Here is an 18,020-nt window from a genome sequence, read left to right as displayed (position 1 = left end):
TCCCCATTTAGTCCAGCGTTAGCTTTAGCACTGTGCTCCTTAGGGCACATAGAGCTTTCATACAGATGGGCTAGTGATGCAGATTTCTCCTCCAAACCCATCATTCCCAAAAGCTTTTCTGAAATGCGAGGTGTCTTTCTCTGGTGCCAGCAGAGATAGGTGCTGCTCACGAGGCCTTCCTGCTCCTGGCTCTGCGGTTTAACGTGAGTCAGATATTCACGGCATAACTGGGAAACCCCTTCCACAAACAGCAGGCTTCTCCGTTGGGGATTCAAAACAGGAATTCCCAAGAAGCATCCTATAACTACATATATGTAACTGATGAGGAAGTATCAGGTCTGTCTAACCTCACATCTCCCTCTGAGAGTGTCCAGGTCCCAGGACCAAGGGGAACCCCCGCCACATGCCCCACTTTACACTTCCAGCTGCCTCCCCCTGGGACTTGCTTCATTGGGAAAGCAGGGGAGAAACTTCTGTCTCCTGTCCAAATAACTTTAGGACTTTCCCCTTGCTGCTGGATCCAATTAGACCCAGCAGGTTTGTAAATAAGTCTAAGGGCTCATGGCTTTTAAGCATGACAGGTAACACTAAGTTTCACTGCCCCAAGGATGAGGCCTGGCTGGAGCTGGGTTGCTCCCACCTTGCAAGAACTAGGCATAGGGTAAGGAACACACGGGGAAGAGGAGTGGGCAGACCTGCAGAGCTGGCTTTCTCGCCCTGCAGAAGGCTTTTGCCTGGCTGACTTGCTGCCCTCAGCAGTCTGCTTCTCCAGGCAACTGCCTACTTTATCTCCACCTCCCACCAGGCTTGAGGGTATGGGGCAATTTACAGTCCCATTACTTAGACACTGCCAGCCCCAGGAAGGAGGTTCTCCTCATTGCAAAAAGCTCACAGACCACAGAGGCAAAGGGAACATCAACACCACCCACAGTCCGCAATGCGGAAATCGAGGCACATGGAAATAAAAAACTTGTTGAAGGCTGTGCCACAGCTGGAAATCAGACCCAGAGCCCCAGCCATAAGACTGTCCTACCTCTCCACTATACATCTAAATATATATACACACATACATATGTGTATTTACATATATCACCGTACACTTCAAATGCACTTCCATTCCTGTAGCACTGTTAATGTGAGCTGCTAACACAATCAACCCTGCTCGCTGGCTTTTGCACGATGAAGGCGGCCGCGGACTTAAAGTGGGATGACTTGCAACAGACAAGTGATGTGCAAAAATGAGGCTTGTAAAATGACAGGGAGCAGTGCCAGCTGGCAGAAGGGAGCCTGAATCAAGGTAAGCACTTGGAAAGGGGCGGGGGGAGTTTGTGTCCGGGAAGAGAGATGCAACCACTTCCATTAAGTCAAATGAAAGAGCTGGGCGCTGGTGAGAAATGCGAGGCTGTGCTCTGTCAGCTGTCAAGTCACGGGGGCAGAGAGGTACAAGAGAGATTACACTCCTTGTAAGGCAAAGAAGAGCCAGAGAGCTGATAAAACCCACATGGCTATGTTGTGCCGGGAAGCATGGGGAGGTATCTTGCTTGGGGAATGGGGTTCCCTCCCACCCTCCTGCATGTTTTGAAGGCAGACGGAGGAGGGAAAGGCAGTTAGAAAAGTTTCCCTGTACAGAGGAATGACAGGTTGGAGGAGGAAATGGTGCAGCAGAACCAGAGTCCTGAGATAGGGGCTTGTGTCTCCCCTCCTCCTCTCTCAGAAGAGGAAAACATTGAAATGTTGGCTTTTCATTTTGTAACGTATTGCACAGGTGCCCAGAGTTTCCAAAGGAAACCCAACGGGTGGAACTTGCTGCCAGCCCTGGAAAGCCACCATTTCTGAGGAGAGGCAAAAAAGCACAAAAAAGTCATGTGAGACCTCCTGAGGAAGTGAAGGAGCAGCTCATACAGTATTGAAACTGCAGGTACAATCACTCATAGGTAATCTGAGTAGATTGCCAGGTATAAGAACTACCACTTCTCTCATAAAACCTTTGTGGGATCCTCTGTGCTCAGAAATGGACTAAAAGAACAACAGATTTATTGTTAACGTGCATTACCAGGCCCCAGAAGCCTGGGCTCCATTCTTGGTGCCGTAAAAAATGATGAGGTATATACAGAGGTATTTGAGATTGTTCCCTAAATCTTAAAAAAACCATCATTCAGCTACTGCCCGGCCCTGCAAGCACCTAAATCTCCTAGCTGTCTCTTGGCAATCATGCAAACTCATGCCATCCCAGAGGTGCTTGCAGCTGGACACCCAGCATGGGGCTCACAAAGCAGAGCTCTCCCTTGGCCCGAGGGCCAAGGACATGCTCTGATACCACCTGTCCTGGAGGTAGCAACACCAAGGACACCAAAGGTGTGCAAGTCCCTCCATCCTCCCTCAGAAGTGGTTAAGGTACCTCAAGGACAGTGAGAGCAGCCGGAAGTTAAACCTGAGTCTCACAGCCTGTGGAAATCACTGGGCTATAAAACCTTCTCTGCCTGACCTAGAAAATGTTTAACATAACCTGAGATCGCTGCAGTCAGCCAGACAGAGCTTGCTCTCCTTGTAAGAGAGCAGCCCCTGCCCACGGGGTCAGGAAGCTGCACGGCTAGGCAGTGCTGAAGGCTTCTGGAGAGACACACGGCAGCTATCCATGCGTTTTGGAGGTTCAGACCCTCAGAGACTCAGTGCCTGGCTTCCCTTGCTTTAACACAGACAATACAACTGCTTTCTAACACTTCTGCTTTAGACCACGGCCTCTGGGGTGATTTCTGGCCATTCATTCACTGTCCCTGTGTCCTCACGTACCACAAATAGCGAGAACCTCTTTTTTTATCCCATCCAAAAGCAGGATCTTCATTAGCACAACGATTTCCCCAGCCTGTCCAAGCCTTGCCAGGCCAGAGATTCAGGACTGACTTGGAGGGTCAGGTGCCACTGACTGGCTCATTAAATGACTTTCTGGAGAGCCTCAGGTTTCCTTGGTCTCTCATCCAAGTGTCAATAGAGCTGAACTCTCAGGGGCTCGTGAGATCTGATATTATTTGGATGAGATGCACGACTACTGTCAATCCCTGATGTAGCTACAATCACAAAAGCAGTGATTCAATGCACCAGCAAATGAATGCAAGAGGTGACAGAGCGTTATTGACTAAACCATGGCTTCCTCAAGCATGGCTCTCAATGAAAGCAGAGGAAGCAGACAGCTCTTGTGGCTGCTTGGAAGTTTGGTGGGTTCAGATTTGCTGGATCTGTCAGGACAGTGGGGTAAGCACTGCCATATAACATGTATTCACTTCATCTCTGAGACATGCACACCATTTCCCATCAAGCCCCTGCAGCATCTCATTCACTGATCTGGAAAAGCAAGGTGAGACAGCTCTAGCATGAAGGAATAAATTAGGCTTTCACTGAATAGCTAAATGGACATAATGAGAAGCTCACAGACTATCCGAAGTGAGTTTATTCTATTCTGCATATAGCAGGACACACACAGATCATCTAATTCCATCTGCTTCATATTTATTATTGGCTGGCTAGGCATCTCTCAGCATCCTGCAACGATGGCCTAAGACATAATCAAAGTCTGCTTGGCTTTTGAAACAAGGGCTGTAACACTTCATTAAATACAACAGCCTAAGGAAATCTACCTACCCTTTCATCAGTGAAAGGAAAAGGGAGGTATTCAATAGCAGCCTTCTACTGAGGATACCCATAGTGGTAAATTATTAGTGCAAGAATAGTTTTGCTCCTGAAAAAAGGGACTTGGAGCTTAGTACTTTTATCTTTGAAATATCAGGGATGACGCATTCTAGTTTGTCTGATTTGGGTATAAGATTTATTTTAGACTATCTAATTTTTAGCCTTTTATTGCAAGCTTTCTCAGCCTCTTTTTAAAGAGGTGTGAGTGTGGTTTCCTTACAAAAAGCTGGGGTTTCTCCCAAGTTTTGTTTAAGCTTTAGAATGAACTAGATAACCAAACAAAATCAAAACCTAGAAAAGTCTAAACAATGTGAGTACAATCACATTGGTTCTCAGGTTTCATTGATACCAACTGAAAGAAATTGCTTTCATAATATTTTCAGAATCACACAGCTGCAGAAAATTTTGCCTTTCTTACATCCCTAGGTCATCACAGCTACAGTAAGGCATCTCCCCACAATTCCCTTGGAAAATGCTTTCGGGGCCTGTTTCTTACATCAAAAAGAAGCATAAAAATAGCCTGATCTCAGGTTTTTTTGCCATTTGCAGATTGCTCATCAAGCAACTCTTCAGGTGATCTTGGCTTTCTACCACATGATATTGTTTGCCTTGCTTACTGTCTCTCAAACCCTAACGGTTAAAGAGCAAACCCATCAAGAGAAGGCTGACAGAGATATATCAGGCTTCACCTATGCCTGTGGGAAATGTAAACTCTTACAGGCTTGAGAGTCAACACACATGCCAAAAGAGAAGGTCACATACTGCACATTTTGCGGAGGCAATAGGAACGCCACCGTCCTGAAGGTGGCCATGACGAAAGGAGACCTGAGGTCTTCAAAGAGAAAGTGAAGAGGGAGGGTGAGAAGGATTAAACCTCACCAGGTAAGTAAAGCACTAGAACAAGCTTCAGCTAGAGGCAGTGGCCAATGGTAACGCACAGGGGATTTGTACATTGAAAAAGAACCCCAACAAAGGCAAAGAATTCCTTCAGTGGATGTGTTTCTATCCTTTTGCATCTATTTTAGGGCAAAGCAGGCCTGACATTGACTGGTGTTTTTAACTGACTGGTGTTATTTTAGCTGATAACAGCAAGGCTGATTCAAACAAGGATCAGAGAGTGTGTCTGCACTTTATCCAAATAGCGAAATACCTGAGATTGCACTGAGTTCTGCACCCCCTTTATATCAGTATTTGTCATTTCTCAAAACTGTCTGCTCTAGTTGAGAGAGATCGAATGGGCTTGATGCAGGAGTTGTCACCAGGTAACCACTGTGCTAAGAAGAGGGTCAGCTTTGACAATCATACCTTGGTTTTAAAATCTAAGAAGTTATGAGCTGGCTGATGTTTACAGTAGACTACTCTAGCTTCACTTTGAGGCTTCTGTACTTTTGGATCAGAAGCTCCCTGGCATCATTTAAAAAACTCCTGCTCAGATGGCCGTTGCTGGGCTGGAGAGTACGAGCCCTGGCCAGCCTTAAATTATGTTCTGTGTGAACTTCTGGGACTTCCAGGGAAGGGGACGCAGTTTGCAGATTAGACACCCACATGGTGTCCACTAGGCATCTAAGCAGAGATCCAGTCAAAAAACTCAGCAGGGCTTTGAAAGCGATTCAGCTCACCAAGGTAGGTAGGTATCTGCGTCCAGTTTTGCAGAATAGCACTCCATTGGCTACAGCGAGCACTTAGGCACTTAGGCCTGGATTCACATGCCTAAACATAGGATCCTAGTGTTATTTTAGGCTCTGCAGGGACACTCGCCTGGTCTGAGATGCTGCGTGACTCTAATAAATCCTGTGTTGTACCTGTCAGCTTTATGTGGACATCTCAGACTCCTCAGGGCATCTCAAAGGACACTAGACACCGTGTGTAGGCAACTGAATCCTGCCCTTAGCTCTCTGTGGACACGTATAGACCTTAGTTCTGGGTGTCTTAATTTGCAAGCTGAGTCCAAACTGGATAAGCCATCATATCACCCTGTATATTGTTCCAGTGTAAATGATGGGTCTCCTTTCCATACAGTGAGATGGCTGATTGCAGAATTTTGTCAAAGAAAACGCTTCTTCTTTTGCTGGGAAGACAAATTCTCAACACCTCCTCAAACTCAGTCTCCTCCTAAAATACAGACATTCATATCAACTTAAGCGGTTGGGTGACAGCCTCAGGTCAAAACTGCTTCTGCAATTCCTTGCAACAATATGTAGTACAATTTACGGCAAGTGATTTTCCTCACTGTGTTGCAGAATAGGGCCTCTGCATCACTGAAGCCCGAAGCATGGTTTGTCCACGCCTTCTGCTGTGAGCACCTCACACTGGTGCCAAGATGAGCTGCTCAGGCTCCCTAGCTCCCCATATAGTCAGGGCAAAGAGGTATGTTCTTCTTATGGTCTTTCAGAGTGTGTAAGTTAGGTTCCTGCACTCAACAGCCCTCCAGATGGGACTGGCTCTCTCCAGGCATTATGTGGGGTTCCAAACCTAGATACCAAAAGTTAAACACCTCCAGCAGAAAATGTGAATTTCTTATTTCAGAGCCATGTTCTTCACCAAGTCAAATGACCATCAACTCTTCTGGGGCTCCCACATTTCTGGGCGGCAATACCTCCCATCTCATCACAACTTCGTTCCCAGGCACAAGCATTATCCTGTAGTACGACCACACCAAGAAAACGATGTTGTATCTCAGAGGATCTGCTCCCACTACTCCAAAAAGCACGCTTGCACTTCCTCTGCTGTTTTGCCACATCACATTCAGTCACACAGAAGATTGCGCTGTGACCACTATAGCTTTACAGCTATCCATATACATCCCATGTAGGACCATGTTTTCAACAGCACTGTCAGGGGCAGTTTTTCAAGGGCTCAGCATCCACACTTGGGACCAGACTTCCCAAAAAACTGAGCTCCTAAAACGGTTGCAAGGTATGGGCTAAATTTTCAAAAAGTACTCTGCACCTTTGTGCTTCCAGAGTGGCCCTCACATGTGCAGAAAGCTGAGCTCGGTGGCAAATCTGGTCACCTATCTGAGTGAGGAGGTATGAATGAAATACTTTAAAAATTAAGCCCCCCAATTATTCCTATTTAAATTCTCTTTCCATAGTACACACATACACTGCTTTCAGCAAGAGATTAACACGCTGAGGGGATTTAGGCTGAGGGACTCTGGACTTCAGATGTCCCATTGCAGGGTTGAGCACCTTTTTAATACTGTAGACTCAACACCAATTTCAGGTCCTTCTTCTAGCCATACAGAGACAGTGACAACTCCTGTCTCCAAATGTATGTTTGTTTGTGGGCATGGAAAAACTCATATAAAAATACCCTGGGATAATACTCTGACACAGTGGTAGAAGGTACCTTCAAAACCAAAGCCCTGGGTGTGCATGAAACACATCAGAGTAGTTTTTGCAATAAAAATGTAGGTTTCCATTATGTCTTAGGCGCAGGATGTTCCCCGCTGAGTGCTAAGCAACAAGTATTGAGTTGGCACCATCCCCTTCAGAGATGTCGGGAATGCATTTCATCACTGGCATATATGAAGTGCTTTGGGATGAAATATGCCAGAGGAAGGCAAGAGTCCTGGCCATGGCAGCACGAAGCAGCAGCAGAGAGATAAGAATGACTGAAACCGCCCCCATCCTCTGCAGTCACGGAGAAGTGATGTGTTTACTTTACCTCCTTGCTGCTCAGCGTCTGGATCTGCCCTCTGGAAGCTAAATAAACACAGCTTGCATAGGGAGGGAAGCGCATCTCTCCCCATCACAGGTTTTCAGTTGGAAACCTAAGCCTGGATCAGAGTCTGCAGTCTAAGAGCTGGTGTGGTGATAGTTTCTCCTCACATTACACAAGCGACATTTGAAAATGCAGGGAACTTGTAGCTCTTCAACATGATCTAATGAACTGCTCCGCTATATACATGATGCTCACAAGTGCTTCACATAGAAGAAAAAAGAAATTCATCCAGGAATCAAAAGGCAAAATGTTTTCAATGGTTTAAAGGATAATTATTATTTTTAATACAGCATATAGTAGAACTCACTGCCAACAGGAACTTCTGAAGCAAACACAGTATCATAGAGAGTTCCCAACTAGCGACACAAGGGAAACTAAAGCGCAGGAGCTAAAAGGACATGTGAAGGAGAGATAGTTTTGACATTAACTACTGTAATCGATCAGTTCCAGACGTTATTCAAGAATTTAACATTTTTTTAAATGAAAAAAATTTCATTTTTAATGGTGTGTTCTTGCAATGACATATAGAAATGAAATTTAAAAACAGTATCATTATTGCTATTGTATAGGTGCATAAACATGTTCTCCCACTGATATTATAAAGGCGAGGAAAAAGTGAATGAAAGACACAAAAATACTTCTTACCTGCTCTGCCCATTTGATCCCTAATTCTCTGCTACTGCCAAATCACACAGTAACACAAATCAACTTCATCTGATTCCATCCTAGACCTTGCTAACAGAGCTGATTCATTCACGGAAAGCTCAAACAGGCAGAATCACTCACTACACTATTAAGTCTGCAGAACATTCACTAAAGTCACTGGCAATTTGGGGCAAAATTCAGTCTCAGGATTCATCACGATGCCCTTGAAGAATACACAGCCGGGAGGTCGTACCTGTGAGCAGAGCACAATACAACTCCCCTTCATCTCACGCTGAACAGTGGAAGCTTCAGAAAAGTCAGAGATGGCTGTAACTGAATTACAGTCCTGGCAGCTCACTGGAGAGTAACATGGGTCCAGTTTGGGGAGACATCGAACACACTCAACTTTCATCGCGTTTGGTAAAAGCTGAAGGCACCAAGCATCTTGCAAGCTCACATCCTGTAAACAAACTGTGCCTTATTTCAAATAAAAAGCCTCATCTGACCACAGGAAGCACAGTGACTGTAAGCTGAGGATGTGCGTGTGTGATAGAAGTGCTTCTGACCTCCCTTCACGCCCTTCGCTGATGCTATCCAGACACTTTCAAACTTTTACCCACCCAGCCAGATCAAGCTTTGCACCCAGACAGCTTCTGATCTCTGTTTTACAAGCGCTCTTCTCTTACCTATCAAAAACCACAGCAGCGTAGGCTGGCTCTGCGAAGATGACATCCCCGGGCAGGAATTCCTTCTGCGCCCTCAAGCCGCGGCCTTTGCCTTCCGCTGTGAACACTTCGACGGACTCCATTCCCCCTTTGGTCATCTCAAGGACTCTACAGCATGGGAGATGGGTATCTTGGAGCACACCAAACCTCTCGTCACTCCCGTCAACTTCGACTTGCCACAGAAGCACGCTTATAAGCAGGCTGGTCTACCTCCACCCCCAGCGGCACCGTTTCCCATAGGAGGGCAAGGGGGTGGGAACAGGAGGCGAAGCTCTTTGGCGCAATGGTGCCGACCGAGGCAGGGAAATCAAAGGGCTGGGACCTCTGCTGCGTTAGGAAACCCCTCTCCAAAAACCACGTTTGGAATTGTTTCTCTCAGCCACAAGCGGCTGTGTATGTTAGGACTCGGAGATTAATTTATGCTCTCCCATTGGAAAGGGAATGTATTCTCTTTGCAGGGTATTTTTAGTAACCACATGCTTCTGTCTCTCAGGAAGCAACAGCTGAGACAGTGGGACGGGGAGGGCTGGAACGCATATTTCTGACCCCTTCTACTGTCATCTGGCTTTTTCCAGAAATTAAACAATGCTACTTTATTTTTATCCTCGAGGAGATGGCCTGTGATTTGAAGCAGGGATAACAGCGAAACACATGCCTCCTCCATTGCCACCGGAGCCTGGAAAAGGGGAATCGCTTCCCAAATGCTGGCAGAGAGCTCACAGAGCAGCCTGGAAGGAGCTGGAAGGACAGCAGCGCTTTGGCACAAGCTGCAGAAATGAGAAGGACATGTCTGATATTCATGCAATTTTGGATGCACTATACTTTTTGAAATGGCAGCAGCACATTTGAGGGCTCTCTTCACCTCCAATGCACAAACGCAGAAGAGACAGGGGAATTTGGCCTACGTTAATATAAAAGGAGGAGACACCGGACAGATCAAACGCATGGGAACGCTGGCCCTTGCTTTGCTTGCTGCTCCCAGAAGCCAGTGTAAGTTCAGGGTGGCACAAGGGAAGGCCTCCAGATATAACAGACAACCTCACTGCAGAAATTTAACCCAGCCCAGACTGTCATTCGGCCTTTTATTATCATTTAGCAATGCTTCATGTTGCTAATTCATGGTAATCTCACCTTTCTATCACGAGTAAACCTGGTTCTATTTCCTCCTGGATCTCTAAGCACTCCGCAGGCGTTAAGGTTTGCAAACCTCTTCCCACACCTCCTTGCTGCACAGAAAAATATAACTGATTAACAGATAAGGAACACGAGGTGCAGGGAGGTAAAGAATTTAATTCCTGTGCATCTCTAGACATGCTTTACCTAGTCAAGGCAGGGAGAAGTGTTGCTGCCATCTCCAAGACGGTCACAGAACTGCTCAGCAACCACCGCTAAAAGCTTCTGGTAATTTTCCCTTCCTACAAAAAAATATGGTATCATAACGTTAGCAGAAATATCCTGTGTTATAGCTCCTCTGAGTGTGCCAAGCACAAACAGTATCACTCTACAACTCTATAAATTCAGGGTGATGTGAGTGTTCACGTGATTATTAGCAATGGTCCCCAAATGACCAGACTCCTCCATTCCTTACTGAGGAGGGCTGGAGCACCCAGCAGAGCTGGCAGCATACACCTCCCAGCATTTGTGCTGCACAGCTATAAAAGTCACTAAAGGCAATTACAATTTTAATCACAATGCTCTACTTGTGTGATACATAACACGAGATATCAGGACGCTCTGCTATCCATGTTTAATTCCCCTGGGTGTAAGTGCCTTTTAGACATCTCAACCAGCCCTTAAAACCGGGCGCTGATTTTTTTCCCCCCAAAATTGGAGTGTTGCTATATCGAAGCCTGTTATTAACCAATATACAGTTTCCGATTCCTGGATAACAAAGAAAACATTGACGTATTTTCAAAGCAGCAAGCTAAAAACAAAAGGTCAAATTCATCAAGATTCGAAAAGATCAAGATGTAGGGTGAAAATACACCAGACCAGCTCTCTGCACAGGCAGACAGCAGTTGTACATCCAGTATAATCCAAAACAAAAGTTTCCGCTGAGACGAGGTGTACCAAAAAGCTCATTTCTCTCCTTCCATCCCAGTGAATGGCCCACTGGTGTGTGTCCAGCTTGGCAGGGGATCAGCCATCCGGCTGGATACTGTCCGGCTTTGTCACACCTGCATCGAGTCCTGGCAGCAGCACTGAGATGCTCAGTACCACCAGGTCATCGTTTCACGGCTATTGCCAAAAATAAGGTGTTAAAACTATCGATCTGAAGAAAAAATCACTACAAAAGTTGGAGAGGGCCCAGAGAGGCTGGCTAATGGGAATTCGTGCTATTTGGAGCGCTGAGCCTACTTTCAACCCCTTGGAAATAACGTTAACTTTCAAAGCAAGCTGGCTAGGTACATGGATTTTGGAGCACTGAGAACGGCTGACCTTTAAACAGCAAGTTATTCTCCCCTTGGAATATGTCACTGCCCCAGTGAGAGGGCCACTACTGGCAGCAGGGACGACTGGCCGCCGTCCTCCTAACAGGAGGACAAACAGCACCATCTGCTGCCCTCTGCAAATTTATCACAAGCACCATGTTCTCCAGTTAAATCGCAGCTGAACCCTGGGCTTTGCAGTCCTCCATCAGCCCAGAGTAGAAAGCAGTACCCAGAAAAGTCACGAATAACAGAGCAAGAAAAAGAAAAAAAAGAGTGTAACAGGCCAGGACTCCTAGGACTTGTCCTGGCCAGGTAGTAGCTGCACTGTAATTATAATTAAACGGGCCTGATTACGGCAAGGTGAGGGGCCGTGCTCGTATTGCAGCGCCCGCTGGATCTTGGGCCAGCGACTGCCAGGGGCGCAGAGAGAGACGGTGGTAGTTAGTAGCTAGTTAGAAGGTAGTTAGTAGGTAGGGAAGGTGACGGGGGAGGAAGACAGTTAAGGTGCACCACGCTAGGAAGGGGACTGATTCTGTGGAGCTAGTGAAGGTGGGGGACAGCAGCAGCGGATGGGACTAGTTAAAGCGGCCAAGAGAGGAGAAGGACAGGGAAATAGCGAAGGGGGCCCAGCCGAAGGACTAGCGAAGGCAGAGGGGACGCCGAGAGGGGAAGGGGCCCCGGCCCCGAAGGACTAGCGAAGGCAGAGGGGACACCGAGAGGGGCAGGGGGTCCCGGCCCCGAAGGACTAGCGAAGGCAGAGGGGACACCGAGAGGGGAAGGGGCCCCGGCCCCGAAGGACTAGCGAAGGCGCAGGGGACGCCGAGAGGGGAAGGGGGTCCCGGCCCCGAAGGACTAGCGAAGGCAGAGGGGACACCGAGAGGGGCAGGGGGTCCCGGCCCCGAAGGACTAGCGAAGGCAGAGGGGACACCGAGAGGGGAAGGGGCCCCGGCCCCGAAGGACTAGCGAAGGCGCAGGGGACGCCGAGAGGGGAAGGGGCCCTGGCCCCGAAGGACTAGCGAAGGCGCAGGGGACGCCGAGAGGGGAAGGGGCCCCGGCCCCGAAGGACTAGCGAAGGCGCAGGGGACGCCGAGAGGGGAAGGGGCCCCGGCCCCGAAGGACTAGCGAAGGCGCAGGGGACGCCGAGAGGGGAAGGGGCCCCGGCCCCGAAGGACTAGCGAAGGCGCAGGGGACGCCGAGAGGGGAAGGGGCCCCGGCCCCGAAGGACTAGCGAAGGCGCAGGGGACGCCGAGAGGGGAAGGGGCCCCGGCCCCGAAGGACTAGCGAAGGCAGAGGGGACGCCGAGAGGGGAAGGGGCCCCGGCCCCGAAGGACTAGCGAAGGCGCAGGGGACGCCGAGAGGGGAAGGGGCCCCGGCCCCGAAGGACTAGCGAAGGCGCAGGGGACGCCGAGAGGGGCAGGGGCCCCGGCCCCGAAGGACTAGCGAAGGCGCAGGGGACGCCGAGAGGGGCAGGGGCCCCGGCCCCGAAGGACTAGCGAAGGCGCAGGGGACGCCGAGAGGGGCAGGGGCCCCGGCCCCGAAGGACTAGCGAAGGCGCAGGGGACGCCGAGAGGGGAAGGGGCCCCGGCCCCGAAGGACTAGCGAAGGCGCAGGGGATGCCGAGAGGGGAAGGGGCCCCGGCCCCGAAGGACTAGCGAAGGCGCAGGGGACGCCGAGAGGGGCAGGGCGGCGGCCCCGGTGCCCGGTGCCCGGCGTGGCAGGGGGCGGCAGAGCCGGCCCGCCCCGCCGTTACGGGGCTTTAAGGGCGCAGGGCCGGGCGCGGGCGGCGCTTGGGTCATGGCGGCGGCGGCTGGGGGGGAGGCGGCAGCGGCGGCGTTGGCGGCCCCGCGCCCCCTGCCCGCGGGCTGCCCCCACGGTGAGTGGGGCCCGGCGCGGCCCCGGCCCCGGCCCCGCGGGGTGGAGCGGAGCCGAGCGGAGCGGGCACAGGGCCGGCGGGGGCGGAAGGGGCCCCCGGGCCCTGCCGTGAGGGCTCGGGGGGGGGGCGGGACATGGAGTGAGGTTATAGGGGGTGTTTGGAGGCTGGGGGCGGTTGTGATGAGGTTCATAGGGGGCCCTGGGGACAGGGTGAGGGGCCTTCGGGGGTCTTTGGGGCAGTTATTGGGGTTGTGAGGAGGTCTTGGGGCCCTGGGGAGAGGGTGAGGGGCTTTAGAGGGTCTTTGGGCATGGGGGGCAGTTAGGGGGGGTTCATGGGTGGTCTGGGAGCCATGGGGAGAGGGTGAGGGGCTGTAGGGGCTCTTTGGGGGCTGGGGAAAGTTGGGGGGGGTTCATGGGTGGTCTGGGAGTCCTGAGGAGAGGATGAGGGGCTGTAGGGGGTCTTGGGGGTCTGGGGGCAGTTAGGAGAGGTTCATGGGTGGTCTGGGAGCCCTGGGGAGAGGGTGAGGGGCTGTAGGGGGTCTTGGGGGTCTGGGGACAGGGGAGGTTCATGGGTGGTCTGGGAGCCCTGGGGAGAGGGTGAGGGGCTGTAGGGGGTCTTGGGGGTCTGGGGGCAGTTAGGAGAGGTTCATGGGTGGTCTGGGAGTCCTGGGGAGAGGGTGAGGGGCTGTAGGGGGTCTTGGGGGTCTGGGGGCAGTTAGGGGTGGTTCATGGGTGGTCTGGGAGCCCTGGGGAGAGGGTGAGGGGCTGTAGGGGGTCTTGGGGGTCTGGGGGCAGTTAGGAGAGGTTCATGGGTGCTCTGGGAGCCCTGGGGAGGGGGTGAGGGGTTGTAGGGGGTCTTGGGGGTCTGGGGACAGTTAGGGGAGGTTCATGGGTGGTCTGGGAGTCCTGGGGAGGGGATGAGGGGCTGTAGGTGGTCTTGGTGGCTGGGGACAGTTGTGGGGTGCTCATAGATAGTCTAGGGACTCTGGGGAGAGGGTGAGGGGCTGTAGGGGATCTTTGGGGCCAGGGGCAGTTTTGGGGGGCCTGGGGGCCATGGGGAGAGGGTGAGAGGTTGTAAGTCTCTTGAGGAGAGAGAAGCAGATGGAGGTCTGTCTGGGGAGAGCACGAGCGAGTGAAGGGAAGACGGTGAGAGGACACCTGGGAGCTCAGGGTGCCCTGAGGGGTCCATAGGGATGGGGGTGAACCCAGGGAACAGGACTGGAGGCCTCCAGGCCAGGGGGGTTCCTGGATGCCTTGCTTGGGTTTGCTCCCTACAGGGCTTCTCGGGCAGCAGGGCTTGAAATGAGAGAGTTTAAATCTCGGTGCAACTCAGGCAGCAAAACCTTTCTTCAGAAAGGCAGAAACTTGAAGCGCTACTGCAAAACCTCATCGTTTCCACAGGCACTCTCCTCCCCCGCCTTCAGAAGGGACTCTTGTCAGTAGGTCTCTTGGCCTGTGGACATAGCGAACCTGTCATGCAGTTGGTGTGGGCCGAAATGTCCTCTCTCAGCCTGCCAAATATCACTCAACACGGTGGCAGAGACGCTCTCTTCAGTGATTCATTTTCTGCTGGAGCCTGAAATCCCTTCCTTGTCAGACAGGGTTTTGCTGCTTGTGTCAGCAAGACGTTTAAAATCTCACTTGGTCAAATTCTTGCTGCTGGAGAGGGGACTGTTTTATATGCTCTCTGCCCAATGCTCTTGCAGTGAGATCTACCAACAGATTCAGATGTCTTCTGTGTCTGTCTTGTGGCAATTTTCACATACAGGTTGCAGCAGTCACTAGTACGCACTGAACTAGTTCCTATGGTGATCAAAGTGGCAGAAACATGGGAGTACAGTTCCCTCTTTGAAATAAGTTATTTTCTCATGATGCCAGTATTGAAAAGCAACAGGAATTTGAAACCAAAAGCAGAAATTAATAAGCAAAATGCAGTGAGAGACTAGTTTGAATGTATTTTGCATGTGGAAGGAGTAGATATGTTATCTAAAGTAGGTCTGGACTGTTTGCTACTGAGCTCTTAAAAGGTAGTCTTGTATTTTAATTTTTAGGTGCAACCGAGGGTTTGCTCTTGCCTGAAAAGCTAATGCCACGCTTCTGGAATATTAAGATGTCAGGTTACTTTTATACACCAGATCTGTGTATAGAGCCCTGAAATTCAATCTTAAGCTTGTGGCTGAGAAATGACAGGAACTTTGCCATGTCTTCTCCTTCCCAGATAATCTTTCCTGTGGGACATCATCCTGCGAAAATCTAGCAAATGGCTCCCCCAAAAGTGGCTTACTTCCCAGGAACCACAAACCATTTGTAATGGGTTTAAAGCACTTCCATATTGAAGGGATCCTGCTAAAATCTTGCACACACAAAGTGGCGTACTTCCAGGAACACCGAACCATTCATAATGGATGTAAAATATTTATATGTTGAAAGGCTTCAGTTAATGTTTTATAAGCATTGATTATTCAGTTGTATAATGACAATCAAGCTTAAAAAAAGCGAGGCACATATTTAACAAGACCATGTTTATACATTGCTAAATATGTGACATATCCATTGACAGCAGATTTTCCCGTTGTCAGTTAAATTTGGCATTGCTCTGTTGAATAGAAATAACTGGAGGAATCGGGCACTCTTAACTCTTTAAAAAGCTGACAGCCATTTTAAGCAGTCAGCTTTTGGAAGAAAAAGCAACGCAAGTTTATACGCTCTTTGAGGGAGTACACTTGGGGAAAGATATGAATGCAATCTTGTTATGTTTAGATTTAAACTCCATTTTTTCCACATATACCTCTTGAACTGAGTTGCTATGTTCCTAAACTTCAAAATGTGCTTTAGTGCAATAACAGCAAAGCTATTAATGTAAAAATACTTTGCCTTCCACCCCCACCCCAGGAATTTGAAGGAATTTCTAAATTTTCAACATAGCTCACACCTTACCTTTAGCACCTAACTGATAGAGATTCTGTTCTGAGCCAAACATAACAAGGGCTATTATTTATGTTTTTACATTAATACCTGTGCCAAAGAGTTATGGAACTGGATATTATTATAATTTTTGATTTGATAGTGTATCGGGGGATGGAGGGTATCCTTTTCTTAAATAAGCAATTAGCAACAACTTTTGTCTTTGGAGACCTTCTGTGATGAGAGTTCCTGCTAGTTTCCACCCTCACCCTGTTGTTTTTAGTCAAGGATTTGTGGTGTTTTTTTTTTTTTGTTTTGGTAGCAGCAAGATAAAAATATTTTATACCTCTAAAGAACATAGTTGATTTACTTTCTTTTCAAAGACTCAGTATATAGCTCTCTCATGCTATAAATTACTAATTTTCCCTTCTTCCTTTTTCAGTCTGCATATCTTCTCTTCTTCCACTTACGGGGGTAGCGGGAAGCCAGGTAGCAACTCACATTTTGTTTCGCACCCAGCTTTCCACAGGCCAGTCTTCAATAGCACTGAAAGTAGGCTGAGAAATAATATTGCACAAACTATTGCAATATAATGAACCTGAGGAAAAACTTCTTCACTGTGAGGGTGACAGAGCATTGGAACAGGTTGCCCAGAGAGGTGGTGGAGTCTCCTTCCCTGGAGATATTCAAAAGCCGTCTGGATGTGATCCTGGGCAATATGCTCTAGAGGACCCTGTTTGAGCAGGGAGGTTGGACTAGATGGTCTCCAGAGGTCCCTTCCAACCTCAACCATTCTGTGATTCTGTGATAATCTTACAGGAGCACTTGCATGTCAGAGAGATAGGGCATAAGGGTAGGTTGTCTTAACCTGCCTCAGAGTTTACAAAAGTGAGGGGTAGGAGTTGTATTTCTGATGTATTTCTAAGACTTGAGAAGAGAAAAGATACAAAGAAAACAAGTTAATGCTTGGCAAGGGAAGTAACTCTTATCTTGCAATGTTTGAGAAGTCTAACGCGTTAGATTCTTCTTTAGAAGGAACCAGTCACCCTGCATATGCTTTAATCAGCCTTCTTGCTGCATCCTAATATATAACATTTTGACTTTATGTTTCAAGATGTACAAGACAGCTGGATCAAACCATGCCCAGGGAAATTCAAAAAATTCAAAGAAAGATCTAATTTCTGAAATCCTGTGCAGTTTATTACAGCAAAAATGACTTAACACCTTTTTTTAAAGGCAAGAGAGAACAGAAATATTTTTGTTGCTAAAAAGAGTAACTGATTTCAGTCTGCCTCGGTTGTGAAATACTGGTCAAGCTCTCAATGGGTGTGATGGGATGCAGGGAGCAGAGGTCAGTGTGATATTCAGCAGAGGCAGAGCGATGGAAACGAGGACTTGGAATAAACGGGGAAAAACAACTAAGAAGATTAAGGGACTCTGTTATGAGAAGTGGGCATCTTCATTTTCAGAGTAATGATTGCTATGTTGTACTTCCATCTTAGTGCTTTAAATCATTTTCTGTTTCCTGTCTGAGTCTTTCTAAGAAAGCGGACAAAGCATCTTGTTACTGTTCACCCTGGGCATGAGAAGGGTGAGCGTTGCAACTCAGATCAAATGCAAGCTTCTTCCCTTGTTTGTCAAAGCAGAGCAAAATTCGGCCAAAAGCCTTTTATGGCCAGCTAGAATTTTGATTTTAGTTTGTGCAGCTGAGAATCGTTGGACAACCCTGGGTTTGATCCCTGCTTAGGCAGGGTAGGGCTACGCTCCAAAGGCCTTGTTGTACTTGTATGCAGACTTAGGTATATGTCTTGCACAAGTCTGTGATAATACATAGGATTCAAAGATGCATGTAAATATTTATAGGTTAATTTGGTAGCTGCTTACAGATATCAGTGCATAAAAACAGAATTTGTGCAATTGCTTTTGAGGCTATAGGGTTGGGTTTTTAGACATATCGACTTTACCTTAGTCTTTTTTTGAGTGCAAAGACTGAATTTTTAATGCCAATTTCAACAGAAGCAGGCAGGCTGAT

General features: G+C 48.7%; 2 protein-coding genes across 4 annotated transcripts in view; one reads left to right on the top strand and one right to left on the bottom strand.

The window, feature by feature from the left end:
- The window catches only part of SMYD1 (SET and MYND domain containing 1), a 30,743-nt gene extending 18,809 nt beyond the window's left edge, over positions 1–11,934 (bottom strand). The window contains exons 1-4 of the mRNA XM_068943731.1: positions 11,220–11,934; positions 10,101–10,195; positions 9,912–10,024; positions 8,742–9,547 (exon numbers count right to left, since the gene is read on the bottom strand). Of these exons, the coding sequence (XP_068799832.1) occupies positions 8,742–8,878 (137 nt within the window). The 5' untranslated portion in view covers positions 8,879–9,547; positions 9,912–10,024; positions 10,101–10,195; positions 11,220–11,934. The remainder of the gene's footprint in view (positions 1–8,741; positions 9,548–9,911; positions 10,025–10,100; positions 10,196–11,219) is intronic.
- A 1,066-nt stretch (positions 11,935–13,000) lies between these two features.
- Positions 13,001–18,020, top strand: part of KRCC1 (lysine rich coiled-coil 1) — a 30,763-nt gene continuing 25,743 nt past the window's right edge. For 2 of the 3 annotated variants that reach the window (XM_068943730.1, XM_068943729.1), the window contains exon 1: positions 13,001–13,085. Coding sequence is in view for 1 of the 3 variants with exons in the window: in XM_068943727.1 (XP_068799828.1) it covers positions 13,007–13,085 (79 nt within the window). In the remaining 2 variants the exon portion in view is untranslated. The remainder of the gene's footprint in view (positions 13,086–18,020) is intronic. The other variant, XM_068943727.1, reaches the window with a different exon arrangement.

The sequence above is a fragment of the Struthio camelus genome, chromosome 4 (genome assembly GCF_040807025.1).
Source record: "Struthio camelus isolate bStrCam1 chromosome 4, bStrCam1.hap1, whole genome shotgun sequence".
Classification (NCBI taxonomy): domain Eukaryota; kingdom Metazoa; phylum Chordata; class Aves; order Struthioniformes; family Struthionidae; genus Struthio; species Struthio camelus.
Note: the sequence above shows the minus strand (reverse complement) of the source record. Positions and strands in the feature narration are given on the sequence as shown.